The sequence below is a fragment of the Gnatocerus cornutus genome, chromosome 1 (genome assembly GCF_029298725.1).
Source record: "Gnatocerus cornutus isolate USDA-ARS CGAHR chromosome 1, icGnaCorn1.1, whole genome shotgun sequence".
Classification (NCBI taxonomy): Eukaryota; Metazoa; Arthropoda; class Insecta; order Coleoptera; family Tenebrionidae; genus Gnatocerus; species Gnatocerus cornutus.
In genome coordinates, this window is record NC_142233.1 from 10,379,909 (window position 1) to 10,395,835 (window position 15,927).

At 32.1% G+C, this 15,927-nt stretch overlaps 1 protein-coding gene across 4 annotated transcripts in view; it reads left to right on the plus strand.

Moving 5' to 3' along the window:
* LOC148180295 (G protein-coupled receptor dmsr-1) overlaps window positions 1–15,927 on the plus strand; it is an 85,795-nt gene that overhangs the window by 46,410 nt on the left and 23,458 nt on the right. For all 4 annotated transcript variants that reach the window (XM_088045419.1, XM_088045398.1, XM_088045414.1 and 1 more), the window contains exon 2: window positions 15,365–15,924. In XM_088045419.1, coding sequence (XP_087901545.1) covers window positions 15,392–15,924 — 533 coding nt within the window. In that variant the 5' untranslated portion in view covers window positions 15,365–15,391. The remainder of the gene's footprint in view (window positions 1–15,364; window positions 15,925–15,927) is intronic.

A 15,927-nucleotide genomic window follows, 5' to 3' on the forward strand; every position in this document is an offset into this window, starting at 1 on the left:
AAAATTAATTTCTGGTAAAATCATGGGAAAAAGTGTAGTTTTGTTATCAACCGTGTCAAGTTATGTTTTCTTCAAAAAAATTCATAACTTAACAACGCCCCGGTCAAAAATTTAAAACTTGATATTTTTGAATAGCTTCATCAAAAGCACATTAATCTCTTCCACTAAAAGTGATAGGTTGTATTTAATAAAAAGAAGTTGAATGCGACCCTACAAAAATGGTGGACTTCTGACAACTGAAATTAATTTTAAGATATGCATTTCATGTAGACATACATATAGTACATTCACCTTTTTAAAAATATAAAATAGTTATTTATAAATGCGTCACAAAAGTACTACGCAAGCTTGCCTCACCCTGTATAGTTACATAGCGTCTCGGTCATTTTTCATGGCAATCATTATAAAAACAAAGGCAGTTAAACGTGACATTTAAAACAGTTGGTTATATTTGGCTAGTTGGCATCACTGCATAAATCTAAATTGTGTAAATTCGTGTGCTGTTGTGAAGACCAATGACGAAATTCTGACATTTGAATTTAACTTAAGGCGAGTGCCAAGACATTTTTCTTATGGAGAATCCCATGTAAAGTATCGTCTAAATATTTCGCTTATTTTTTCATGTATCAGTTTCGTTCTTATTCTCAACTGCTTGTATTCATATTTTCTTCTAAAACTAAGAATCAAACATTGGAAAAAACATTTAATTTAAAAGTTAAAGGACTTGAAAATTCGATAATTTAGGGGTAGTTTTACGAATAGAAGTTTATGTCCGATTTTTGTGAATTTCTAAACTTAGAATTAGTAAAGAATACTTTCAAAATCACTTTCCCGCTAAATTTAAATCGATATCATTAAAATTGGTCTAGTTATGAGTGAGATAAACTAAAAATTTTTCAATCGAAGCTCTGAGCTTTGCAGATAATTTACGACTAGGTTGATTTATAAGCGTACCCTCATTTGCGGTTTCTTGACCAGCTTTGGAAGTTGTAAATCAAGGGATTTCTTCTAAAATTTTTACCTGTTTGTTTCGCACAGAGGATAATAAAATGGTTACAATTAGAAGAGCGTTATTAAAAGTGTTAATAAGTACAAGCACATCGAAGTTTCATAATGCTTGATGTATGAAATTATAGAAACAACTATGTAGTATGAAAATTCATTTAATTTATAGTCATGTTTTCATCTAAAGTCTTTCAATGACACACGAATTAATTTCTCGACTACTTCACGGTGTTGGACGTAAAACTTAGAAAATGAAATTTAATAAAATAGTAATTTATTATTAAATTTAAATTTAAATTTATTATTATTTTTCTTATTACATATTTTATTATTTATGTTTATTTTTTTCTTATTTCACTAGAATTTAAAAGTTCATCAATGAATAAAACATGTTGAATGAAACAAAATTGTTTTGAATGGACTCTATGGAGCGACCTGACCGGATGCAATTTACCTGATGTTTGCAATTTTGGATTAGAGTTTATCTAAGAAACTGACCGGAGTTTTACTAGGTGATGACAATTTCTTTCATTTTGCCGCCGGCCGGTTCAACTTTTACTGAAAAACCCACTAAATCTTGTTCCTTTGAGAACAATATAAAATTTTTTTGGGAGAATAAAAAGGTTGACTTTTGGTAACTAGAAAAAAATGGAACATACATTGTAAATTCAAATCATAATTGGTATTACCAAATCCAAGGGCAGTTAAGAATAACACGAAAAAAATGTGTATTCTGGGTGTTTAGTTTGGACAAGAAAGTGATATGAAATATGAATATATTTATGAAGACACAACTTTTTGGAAAAAAAAATGGAACCAAAATTGATTAAGTTTTATTTTGATCACATGTTGCTGGAATTAATTGACTCTAGGAAACAAAGATTGTCTATTCCGATCCGCCGTCATTGAGTTTGTATTACCTATGTATTAGTTAATTGTCAATATTGTAAATATGTACCTATTATGTAAATACCACTTTTCTTATAAATACTTACTAACATGTACATATTATACACATTATTATACTATGTATTTTGTATCTTTTGAGTATACCTTCATACCAAATACGTATCTATTTGGAAACAAATAAAATTAAACATAAAACAGATAAGTTTAGTTTTTTTTAGAAAATTTCTGTTTGGCATTCTAATATTAAATAATACTTTGATCTATTTATTATTTGACTAATTATTTTTTGAACAACGTACTGATGTACTTACAATTTTAAAATAAAAGTTTTTTATTCATATTATTTTACCCATGAAAAAGTATTTCTACCAGACAGAGACAAAATAAGCATTTATTATTTTACAATCACTTTACGATAGCACAGTAAGGGGTGTTGTAAACAGAGGTACCGCTTGACAACCTTCCCGATGTGACAGCTCAGCTCGAATTCTGACCAGCGACGAGTCTTGGCACTCGCCTTAATCTTCAATTGTTCGATTGGAATGCGGTGCTTCCAACCTATTTCCCAATTGATAAAATTTGCCTAAATGAGTGAACGACGTTCGTTTCAGATTTAAGCCAGAAATCACAATAAATAACTATTATTCTCGTCGAACAAAATTTTGTGTTTAACACGCCTGGAAAATACACAAGAATTTCACTTGTTAACCGTGTGTGTGTTTGCTCCAGTAATAAGTCACAATAAATGTAATAAATCTGTAAATAGGTCATTTTGGTTTGAAAAAGTTTATTTCTTCTTAAAACATAACTTGAATAAAAATGTATCTTAAAAAAATTAACAAACAAGAGAAATTCAGGTGATGGACTACTTTGACAGCATTAAATATTCCTTCATATTCGTAGCCATTTTGCCTGCAAAGTTATGAGTATGACCTATTAAAATGGTTCAACTATGTGTAACACCACCACCTTTTCCAAGAAAAATTTGTAGCAGATATTGCCTTTAGCGCCACCCATAAAAAGCATTTTCACAGCAAAATCGGGGATTTTTTATTAGTAAACATTTTAGTATAGATCAATAACACATTCCTCAAAGTTTCAGAAAAGTTTACTTAGAGACCACGAATTCCGACGTTTATACAGTCTCTACTGAAACCAGTAGCTAATAAAAAAGCACTGAAAATCAAATCTGTGATATTTTAGATATACTTTATTTCCTACAATGAACTGTTATTTGTTTTTGAAATATTTTTTTCGGCCATTTCCAAGCGCCTGTAATCATTTGATCTTAGTTTCTTTCAATCACATCGATTCCCATATGTACTGCCCCATTATAAGTATCTGTAATAAAAGTGATATATTCGTCTAATTCAATAAAAAATCCCATCATTCATTCATTTATTTATTGTCTGTGAATGACAGATTGTCGCGGTTTACCAACATAAAATTTAAATAAGAAATAAGGCAATATTGGAAAAGTTTGAACACTCATTCCCTCGTAAAATTCGCAAGAGTGAGAGAAATATTGAGAAATGTCATTTTCAGAATTATAAAGAAGTTCGCATAGCGGCACAAACAAATTGCGACTGCAAGCAGAATGAATTTTTCAAAATTAATAATGCAAATTAATAAAACTGCGATTTAATTAAACTACGTCTACGGAAGTAAAATGCGTCAAGGACTAGCCGTCAACATCTCCAAAACTGTAGTAAACAATTAGCTGAAATAAAACGGACTCCCCTGAAAAAACGCTGAAAGGTTCGTTGCTCTTATCAACTTAATCTTTTCAGAGTGAACACAAGAAACTTGTACATAACAAAGTGCACGTGCTATTACGAACCTGAAATATCATGAATCCAACATGAAGGGTTTGATATTTACATCTTACAATATAATTGGAGTGTTCCTAAAATATTGTTCGTTTGTAGCACTCAAGATAACCTGTCTGATTATCATTTTAACATTACACGCATTCCGAAAATAGCAATTAGGCATTTCTCTGTAATTGTGATATCCCTCTAACACGCATCGATTCAATCACTCAAAACAAGTAATTGAGAGTCAATTAGGCGTTGAGAGATAATCGATGTCAAAACTAAATTCATCTGAAAATCGGAATTATTTGAGAGCAACAAGCAATTCTTGAAACGTAAAAATACCGAAACACGTTTCTTGATTACTTTGTATTCTCGCAGTGAATCTGACTGAAAAGATTTGTAGTAAGTGACAAGTAGGAATCGAATTGCATCATGTCTAAATTGAATTGAGTTTAATGGAAGAGATTTAAAACGAATTATAACGCGAAGACAAATCTATTCTCGGGATATTTTAATCTAGGAGTAGAAGAATGATTTGATGAGGTGTTAATGAGATTTGCGCATCTAGCGAATAAACGAAGTTATCTTCCGGGAAAATTCTCCAACAAAGTTCAAATTAAATATGCAAAGTAGGAAACAACTCGACTTAAAATCGACTATAAACCAGGATCGATCAGAAAATTATGCTCTTTTGTTGTATTTTTACAGCAACTTTCCATGCTATGAAGCGTAATGGAGAATTAGCGACATTCTGTTCAAATTTCCTCAAGATTAACTCGAGTGAGATCATTTCGGTAAATGACCAGCGTTAAATGGTCGTGGGCGCTCCAAGGATCAATAGCAAATCCTTCTTCCAACTTACATACTGTTGATTATAACTAAAGTTAAACAATGTTAATGGACACTAGTTACAAGTCGGATTGAAACTTTTATCATTTTCATAGAGGAAATCCGGACTGACGTTTATTTACAATAGATTTCGGATTATTCTTGGTTTTGCTTGCGTTATTAAAAATGTAATCTGACTTGACGAGTTTATATCACGTTTCTATGGTTTTTAAATAAGTGGAAGCTGTATTTTATGTCAACTCATCTCGTAATGTTTTCGAAAGTGTCGGAATGTTTTTATTACATAAACTCCGAAAGTCTAATACCAGGAATTTCCACGACGGTGGAAACGAATTTATGAGCCTTTAATGGTTATTCTGCCTGATCGAGGTGGAATAAATAGAGGGGGGAATTATCTAATTTTAATTACCAAAGAACCGTGCCATAGTAAAATAATTAGGCAGGTCATGAATTTATTTCGTAAGTTGGTGACAATGATAAAACTAAAGTGACATGTATTGTTAAATGACGTTTTCTACATCACACGTAACCTTAAACGTCAGATATTCAGTGTTACTTGATTTTTTTTAAATGCTCTTTTGGCATACTATTGTGTTTGGCGATTTTGCTGCGGCGCCGGCACGGCGGTGGTGGTTGAATTTTTACAATATGTTTAAATCTATTGTTGGATATTCTTAGATTCAAAAACGACGCAATGAAAAAGCAATCACCTCAGGAACTTCAAATATAAAATAAATTCGTTGCTATTTTGAACGTCTGGGACGATATGATTTTATTACCAAAGTCGAAGCTATTTTTCTAATTATATTTTATGGATGTTTTTCTGATAACAAGTTTTATCTAACTGTCTATAAGCGGGATCAAGAATACAATGAATATTTCAGATAGCTGAGTTTTAGTTTCAGGTTTACTCACACCGATAAGAGTTTCCTGTTCATTATAGAAAGTGGTTTTTTATTTTTAAGTCGGAAGTAAAGAAACAATGGTTTCTATCTGTTGCGTGAAGGAACTCACGCAAATACAGGGTGTAACTAAAATAACACTAAGAAAAATGCAATTGTCTTGAAATTAAGCAAGCTGATTAAAAAGCTGTATACACATTAAGTACAAGGTGTTTATAAACGTTTCTATCAATGGTGGCTATGAAATGTCAAAGAAATTTGCCGCTCATTACAAATATGGGTTTAGATTTTTCAACTGACCTTTGCAGTTAACCTCAATCATACGCCAAAGTTAATTTTGACACTAAAATGGTTTGAGGCCTGAAAATCTAAAACTTGGACACAAAATCCTAACTAAAACTTCGTTGACGTGACTGACATTTTATGTGTAGTTAAGCATAATTATATTCACTATGAAAACGAAGCGGCCAAATAGTGAATGGTAGAAATTTCAGAGCCACTCTTGATGCTAGAAACATTTAGAAACACTTGCACATAACAACGCGTTACTTTGCTGTTGATTACAAAATAGTGAAACATGAAGCAATATAAATAAATTAAAATAGAAAGATAAATAATAATACAAAAGCTTCAAAAAAATAGTCGAGTTTCACTTTTATGCCAATTCCAAGCTTTTTCCTTTTACTGAAATTTTGTATAATTACATTTTATTTCTTCTTTTCTTCTTATTAATCATATTAAATTTAGACTAAGCACCTTGCTTCGTAATTCTGTATGAATTGCAAATTAATAAGAAGAAACAATAGGAATGAAGACTAGAAAAGGAAATGAAACCAACAAAAATTGAAAATACAATTGTCTTAGAACATCCAGCCAAAACTAAAGCACAAGGAGGAAACTAGCGTAGAAAAAGAATGATAAATAATAAAAAGCAGCATCATCAAAACAACTGATTATGTACTAGGACAAGAAAAAAAAACAAGGCTGGTTTAATGAAGAATGCAGATAGAAAAGCATAAAAAAGAAAGAGCAAGAGAAAACTGGATAAAAAGAAAAATAACTAAACTAGAACAAAAGAGTAAAGAGAGAAGCAGCGACATTATACAGCAACTTGCTGGCAGATCAACCGACAAAATAGGTAAATCAGACATACATCAAAGAAGATACCTTACGAAAACGAAGACACAGAAAACAAAACAAAGAAGAACGTCGTTCGACTTACGAAAAATTCTGTGAAGATATTAGCAAAAAGAAAGTAAATAAAACAATAGAGCATACATAAAAGCGGAGAAAAATTGTAGAGACTAGAGCACCAAATTCAGAGAAGAATACTGAAAACAAAGAAAATGCAATAGGAATAACACTTTATGAAGCACGAAATTGTAGAACAAATGGAAGGAGAGGACATCATGAAACATATAAAAGCACAAAAGCTAAAACTCTGAACCAGAATACTTGATAAAGAAATACTATTATGAAGACCATCAATTGAAAGACTAAGATGGAGGCATTGGTCGGATGGAAAGACCCAGTGAATAACGACATGAAAAAAATTAATAATGGCAAATGAAGACAAAATTTGTTCAATCTATTTATTTAGGTAATAGACAACCCAACATAAGCTTCTCTTTATCTATCGTGCGATAAAAAAAACTCATCCTCCTCAGTTGGCTTTGAAATTTCTAGTCATGTCTTTGATTGATGAAACAGTTTTTTGTTTCTGTCAAGTAATTTGACGTTGTCAAACCGGAATTTTTGTGAAAATTTTAATAAAACTTTTTCCTACGACCCCATATGAAAGTGACATTTTCCACACGGTTAAATGACTCTGAAAGTTGATGTTTTCGTACATCCATTTTCGAAAGTAAAAGTCACTAGTGTGATATGAATATATCCGTACAGACCTGTCAAAATTGACAGTTATTTTCAAATACAAATGTAACTCCTGAATTTTTGTCTCAAATATCTAGACGATTCACTGTAAAACAAGCATAATGATAAAAATGAATTGGTTACTTTGTTTTTGACAAATCAGTTTTGACAGGTCTATGCGGATATATTCATATCACACTAGTGACTTTTACTTTCGGAAATGGATGTACAAAAACATGAACTATCTAAATATGTGGAATACGTCACTTTTTTATGAGGTTGTAAAAAATGACATTTAGAATAGAAAAGAAATGAACTATTGTCGAAACTTATCGGTTTCTTCCTGATCATGAAAGGTCGTAGGAAAAATAGTGTACATAACTCGTCGGAAAGTGTCTTTCTTGCACTCGTGTAATATCTGCGCTCGGCTGGCGCCTCGTGCATCTACTTTTACACTCGTGCGAAATTGGTCACTTTCCGTACTTGTTATGTAAATATCTATTTCACAAGACTGTCATGTTTGAATCTTACTGCTACACGTTCTCTCACAAAAAATTAATCACAACACGCACTCTTGCTATTGCTTTTTTGGATTTCAATGCATTTTTTATCTAATAACCTAAAAATGTCAGCAGTCAAAGTGACAATTAAAAACACGTTGTGGAATTCCAAAGGTAACTGAAGATGGGTGGATTTTTATTAATTATTTGCTCTCTCGATAGTTGTAGGAAAGAAATTTAATTTCACAGTCATACCATATTAATGACATGTTTTCAAGCTACTAGTTAAAAAAAATTGTTCTTTAAATAGTTTTTTTAACAAGAAAAATGGACCTGAATATAAACAAAGAAAAACAAATCTAAGAAATTGGAGAAACAACACAACGAAATAAGTTAGGTATAAGCAGGGAATCGAAGAACACCTGGAATTTTGAAGCGTTGAATAATTTAAAGAATTTAAAAGAGAAATTGGGCAAAACTCTCCTGGATAACTTGTTCTTCGAGACGCTTGTGGGACTGAATTTAACCACTGTTTTCTAAAGACTGCAAAACCCATTCGAAGAAAAAACGTTTACTCTCGTCCTGTTAACTTCCACTTAATTACTGATTAGAAAAAAAGACACATTTGAATAATTAGGTATTGCGAAAAATTAAATTGTTTGAAATAAATGGGACCCTCTAAAAGACCAATCATTATTTCGATTAGTTCGGAAGGTGACTTTTTCCGACTCTTTTTGTAATAACAAAGACATCTGAAGTTATTACAAAAAATGACCAAATGCCCTCCAGTGGACAATCTACAATGTAAACAATACAATTTTTAGGTATAGCTTTAGGTTCATTACAACACTTTTAATGAAATCATTGGCAAAGAATAAAAAAATCTAATTTAAAATAATACAAATTATCGATTATCGATTTATTGCTAAACTAACGAGAATTGTGATAAAGACATTTTCCGACGACCACTATAAAATATGTCACATTTCATGCAGTTTTCTCGTAGTGAAAATTTAAAATTGCAAACAATTTCAGTGCGAAGACGAACGAAGCGCATACCCGTGTGCAATGAAAAATTTGAGATCTCTGATTGGCCGACAACTGTGTGTTTTTATATTGCACACAGGTTGACGCAGATTGGGCATTATCGGTATCTAACTTTCGGCGCAACGGCATAATTATTTTGTCCGCGGCTAGGTGCGCTGCCGAATGACATTTTAAGTTTTAACTTGCCCAGGGATAACTTGACGTGTTTTTCACCGTTATTAGCAAGTGGAAGAGCGTAAAATATAAACTTTAATTAAAAAAAAATATATTAACTCTGCGATTTTTGTGATCGTCGGAAAAATATCGTGTACAACACGCATGGTATAATGAAATCTAAGGTATGATATTGCGCATCTACGGAGTGGGGAGTGACGTCACTCGGAGAGTCGTTAGTTCACATGTAAGGCACGTGTTTGTCTTATTGGAATCTGTATTTATCTTGTTTCCAGCTTTTAACGATTTTCAAATTTTCTGTATTATATTTTTAAGTTAATTCGTTAATAAAATAATAATAATAATTATAATACGCGACCTGAGAGGTTCTAACTAACATCTAACTAACATCTAACTAACAGCATTAAATTAATCCATTGTTCACGTTATCAGTGATATCTCTTTAATTTATTAAGCATTTATTTACAAAATGACAGGATTTATTAAAATCATTTTGGCTTGTTAAAATATTAACTCACTTCTTTTTTATACATGATAGAACATGTTTAAAAAAATCGCAAAACATACAATTTAAATTTTGACAAAAAATCACTTAGAACCTTATAATTCTCACGTCGCGAATAAATACTAAAATGCGTTGTTCTATATTTGGTTGCAATAGTGACAATCAGGGAAACTATGCTGAAAAGAATATCATTTTTTTTAGATTTTCCAAAACCAGTGTGACAAGAAAATTGTGGGTGATTTCGTGTTTGATTCGTCGGTTTGATTTTTTAATTTAGAAAATGCCAGAATATGTTCAAAACAGTTCTGTACAGAGAGAAACTTAATAGATATACGAACTGTAAAATTATTTACCAAAGAAGGGAAGAAAATTAAAAGACGAAGCTGTTTCTTCTTTATTTCTTCCTAAAAGAAAATCACGCAAACCTTCAACAGCTCTGGAAGAAAAAGCGTGCAAATTCAAGAGATCAAGCCAAATTTGTGAAAAACATAATTGAAACGGAATAAGTTGGTAACTCATCGCTAATAATTTTCCTACATTACTTTCATTTCTTTTTACTTATGTAAAATATGAGGCCATTATTTGCTGAAAAGTAGTAATTAATCAAACAATTTTTCTTTGATTGTATTCTTTATAGTTTTTTCAGTTTTCTTTAATCAAATTTTTATAGGGAACTTAAGATCGACAATAACACGACGGCAACGTTTATTGACAATGTGCTTTCAACTTCAAAATTTATCGGGTAAATTTACACTTTCACCTAATAAGGAAAATTAGTTTTTTTTCAGAGATCATTTTTGTGTTTGCATGTTTTTGCATGTTGTCAAATAATCAAATAAACTTTACTTTTTGTTTCGATAGCGTAAACACAGACTTCGAAAATGACTTGACAGCAAAAGTAGATTTACTTAAAAGCGAAAAACAATAACTTTAGAAAAAATTTTAGAATTAATAAATTAAATTCAGTTTTAAAAGAAAGAAAAAATAAAATTAAAAGGAACAGGGAATTTGTGAAAATTATTAATTAATTTTGAATTAAGTTTGTTTTTGTAGCTTCTGATTTCTTTTTTCTAACTTGATAAAACTTTTTTCAAACTTACTTTATTGTTTTTTTTATCTTTGAAATGAGGGTAAAGAAGTATAGCATGGCTTACCAATTTCTGCAGATTAAAAAGAGTATGATATGTTACGTTGACAATTTTAATTTTAAAAATACGTAATTTGAAATTTTTTTCGCATTATGGTTTTTGAGGAGTTGCAAAAAATACCATAATTACATCAAAACCAAAATATTTTATTTCTACATCTGAAAAAATCACACCCTTGTTTAGTGATTTCATTATTCTAAACTGATATATCTACGCTCGTATGCTTAATGAAATGTTTAGAACCTCATTTCAACAAAATTTTCACAAGCGACAATTATTTGGACTGTCCTGATCCGTAAATCTATAAACTTTTTCTTGTTTTAACTGCCTTCATTCAGCATTAAAATGGAAAACAAATTTTAAAGTGTTCCTTAGTTAAATCGATGTTGTGTAAAACATTGTTTTTAATAATATTATTTAATAACAAGAATATAACACTTTTATTCCTGCTTTTAAGCACCGTACAATGGCAATTCTTCCAACTGCTACTCTCCGAGTGACGTCACTGCGCGAGCTGGACGCGTTCGGGTTGCCTGAGTATCATATCTTAGAAATCTTTATATCATGTACAACACGTGTTGAAAATTCGATTTCACACTCGTTTGCTTAAGCCACTCGCCTACGGCTCGTGACTCAATTCTGCAAAACTCGTGTGAAATCTTTCATTTTCAACACTTGTTATACAATATACTATTTTGCCACTTGTTTACTAGCGTTTTTTCCCAACTTTTCGATGGCCTGGACTGACATTGACAATGAACTGACGTACCCTAATACCAGTGGCGGCTCGTCAGGAGGCAGGTGGGGCAGTGCCTCCCCTACAGAAATGAAGTTAAAATTTTTTAAATATAACAATAATTTTCTAAATCAAAAATAATAATAATTTAAGTTGGTACATTTTTCTACAAATATACAGGGTGTCCGGAAAGTCGCGCACCACCGTGAAACTGTATCATCGGATAATGCCATAGATCACCGGAAAAATGTTAAAAAAATCCATGTCTTTAATTTTTCGAGATATGATGGATTAAAGAGGCAAAGTTTGATGCAAAAATTAACGATTTTTGTGCATTAATTTTACGTTTAAATGAATTTGTTACCTAAAGGACATTTTGCGCAAAGGCATGGTGCAAATAAAATCGGAAAAATTTTGCAAGAAATGCCTGAAAACTGTTAACAAGTTTGAATCAACAATCTCCATCAGCGTGGCATCGTTCACTTGAAACCATAGTTACATTACTCGTTCATGTGCCGACCTGACTAACGCCAACAATACAACAGCAACGTTACTATGGCTTTGAATACTAGAAATTTAAATTATTGGAGGAAAAGTTCAGCAATGTTGCCATTTTCCTAATTTTCTTTTGGTCTTCCTGCGAAAACAGAGTCAGGAATTTTTTTTCACATTTTTTTGGTACTCTGGGGGACCACCCAATTAGCCCCTTTCAAGGTGGTGCGCCACTTTCCGGACAGCCTGTATCTACCAGATTTATAAAGGTAGTCATTTCTACTCGGTCCAGCGCGCCACGATTCCAATCAGCAACTCTATTGCACTGCGGGAATGATGAGTCTGGAGGCATGCCTCCAAGAAATTACAACTTTTTCAGAACAGTTAGATCGTGATTTGATATGTTTTTAATACGCATAATAGGATATCGCTGCGTTTTAAAACGGCAAACGGAGGCACCGTCTTAACCCAATCAGAAAATTAGTTGGTGAATTTTGAATCCTGAATCAGGTTCAGGGCGCATTGTTATTCACTGTTGTTCTGTGCGATTGTCAATAAAATATGTGTTTTACCTAATGAAATAATTAATTTGGAATTCGGAAACAACAAAAATGGAAAATCCTAATAGCACTAATTTTGGTGTAGGATATTCTAGTGATATTGTAGCATTTCTAATACAATTTAAGTTCATCCGACTTTCGTATGACGATAAATTATTTGTTAAAGATGGTTAACTGATTGTTGAACTTTGAAAAAATATTGAAATTATTGGGTTACAATAATATAAAAAAATTAGGTCATTTTTTAGAAAAGCATGCAAAAATTCAAGAGCACATCGCTTGTACTTGCAAATTTCATCTGCTAGGTAAACAAAATATATTAACTCGCATAGACAGCTCGTTAGAACGAGATATTAAAAAAAAAATTCGTTGGTTTTGCCGAACATTGGATATATCTTTTGTTTTGTGATTAATTGCAAATACATGTAGAGATATTTTATTAACCAAGTAAAAGTCCTTTTCATATTGGAAATCAAAATTTTAATGAAGATATTAAGAATTTATAGTAACCCCTAATCAATGATTAACAAAATATCTCTTTCAAAAAAAAGTATTGCCTGCCTCCCCAAATGAAATGAGCACGAGCCGCCACTGCCTAATACTCTTGAGGGACACAGCGATTTCTGCTGACAACTTTAATAATTTTTTTCTTTTCTTTTTTTTGTTTCGGAACGCGCAATTTAACGATTTTGTCAAACTATGTTGTCTAATAATGAGATTAAAATCTTTGCACTTTATTCGGGTTCACTCTGTATTCCATTATTATGCTGGTAAGATATGTAACACTTGCTTATAATTTAGCATTTTGCTCACATATACTATAAAAATCTATTTTCTTGTAAAAATCAAAATTGATATTAAATCGTTACTTTTTATCCAGAAGCGCCAGTGGAAACAGCGGATTAGTTTCTTTTCCCCCAAGAGATATGAAACTGCGGCTTGTAAACACAGTCTTTATCAAACCAACACAATCACCAGCGTAACAATAAATTTATCAGATCATTTCTGAATGACTATGATGTATAACACATATCACATATGTTTTAATAAAGTTTGATAGCGATCTGAATAATAATTATAATAATAATCGTTCTAGTTCAAACCAATTACAAATTATTTGTAAATGTTTCTAGCTCATTACAAATGAGGGCTTATATTTTTCAACTCACTCAAAGTTAGTTTTGAAAAAATAGTATATTATGAAACGCGTTTCATAATGAACATTTTGCCGCACGCACGTTTTTAGGACACGACGAGCGCAGCGAGGAGTGTCATGAAGTAGTAAGTGCGGCAAAATGCATTATGAACAAGTATCATACGCTATTTTTTCTATTTCGCCTTATTTTAAACGAAAAAACTTGATTTCGAAATCTAGGGAATTTTAGGGTAGTTGGCATTTGCAAAATGTTCCGGAAAAAATTCGAAGTAGCCAAATCCAATTTCAGTCAGTTCGACAGGTGTGACGTTTTGAGGTTACTGGAGCGCAATAATTATAAATGGGCTACAAGCGCAAGGGAGCCAAGAGAGCGAAGATGTTGATCATGATCATGATGGTTTTCTTGCATCCAAAGAGTTTTTCTCCGATGAATTATTAAGTCAAGTACCACAAGAAATAATAGTGTATTGATCGATTTATCAAGGTTTATCAAAACCAAAATCTAAATTGTCAACGTTGACGGCAGGTTGACGGTTTGTCTGCTGCAAACCTAAGAAAAATATAAGTTCCTGGAAATATTGGCACGGGATTGGTCCATTATGATACTGAAATACTCTCAAACGCGTATCGAAATATTTTCATTATGAACGCGAAATAGAAAAAAAAAATTCTAGTTGTGGTTTGAAACCCCATCAACAAAATCGTTGTGTCGTTGACGTAAGTGACATTTTAAATTATTTTTAACATAGTTATATTCATTATGAAAAAAAAAGCGGCAAAATAGTGTTTGACAGGAATTTTAGAGGCACCTGGTTGCTAGAAACATGCTAGAAACACCTCGTAGCAACTGACTTTACTCTATCAAATGTAAGAATGTTCTTTTGAAATTGAGCAAAATGAGTATGTAAAATAAAAAAAAACAGGAAAGCAAAGTGATAAAGAACGGCGCCAATGAAAACACAATAAATTAAGCAATATCGTGCCAGGAAAAGACTTGACGCAAAAGGAAGCAAGCGATAAGATAAGATTTAGATAGGAATGTTTACTATTATTTTAAGAATTAATTTCGTCCACTGAAAAGAGGACACAGACGTGTACAAAATGTAAAGTTCCTTTAAATAGACCGTGTTATCGAAAGTCAAGTTGGCGGTTATCTTGCAAATCCAACAGCTTTAAGAGCAATAATTTTATTTTTTTTATCAACGTAAACTTCAGGTAATAGCAGATGAAACAGAAAAATAAATATCAGTTTTATAAATACACGTGTAAAAATAGCTCGGATTTGAACGATGTCTGCGATTTATGAATATTTTAAATTGTTTACTTAAATTTTTATTTCTTAAATAATTTGACCAATATCGCAAAATATAAATAAACACGCGGATATATTTAGTTTTATTAGTCCAGTTTTGAAATAATTTGATTCAGTGACTTGTAAACTAAGCTCATCGTCTTCAGATAAAATAAAGTATTTTATTATACTAATGGCAAACAAAGTACTCCCTGAAGGATTCATTAACAATTGAATTTATGGGGCGGACTCAACTTTGATCCGAATCTCACGCGCGAGGGTCTATCAGCGAAATAAATATTTATAAGTGTTCCGAAAATAAGCAACTTTTATAGTAATGGGAATTGCTGTCTTAACATGCTGCTTTTTGTCTTTTTTTGTAATTGTAATTTCTTTTACAGATCTCTAAACAACGGGGTGTTCGACCAATGGTGGTAGGCAAAGACCTCGCCCTCAAGAAAATTTTTCTTTCTTTATACGAGACTGAGTTAATGCGCGCCGGGACGTATAATTTAACGAAAGAACAGCTGGAATACTTTTCCCGTGTTCTTGCAAATATGGAAAACAATGTGACGCAGCCGCCCAGCGATGACGATTGTGGAGGCAGTTTTCGAAATGTGGCCACTAAATACGCCAACGATTATCACCCGTTCTTGGCCATAATAGTGTGCACGTTTGGCACTGTTGCCAACATTCTTAATATGGTGGTATTGACAAGAAAGGAAATGTACTGTGCCCCTATTAACAGAATATTGACGGCTTTGGCGGGGGCCGATATGATCCTCATGTTAGAGTATATTCCATACGCATATTACTACTTCAAAATCTTCCGAAAGAATAAGGAATTCACTTATTTGGAAGCTGTTTATATGCTTTTCCACGCTCATTTCACTCAAGTTCTTCACACGATATCGATCTGTCTCACTCTGACGTTGGCGATTTGGAGATATTTAGCGATAGGGTA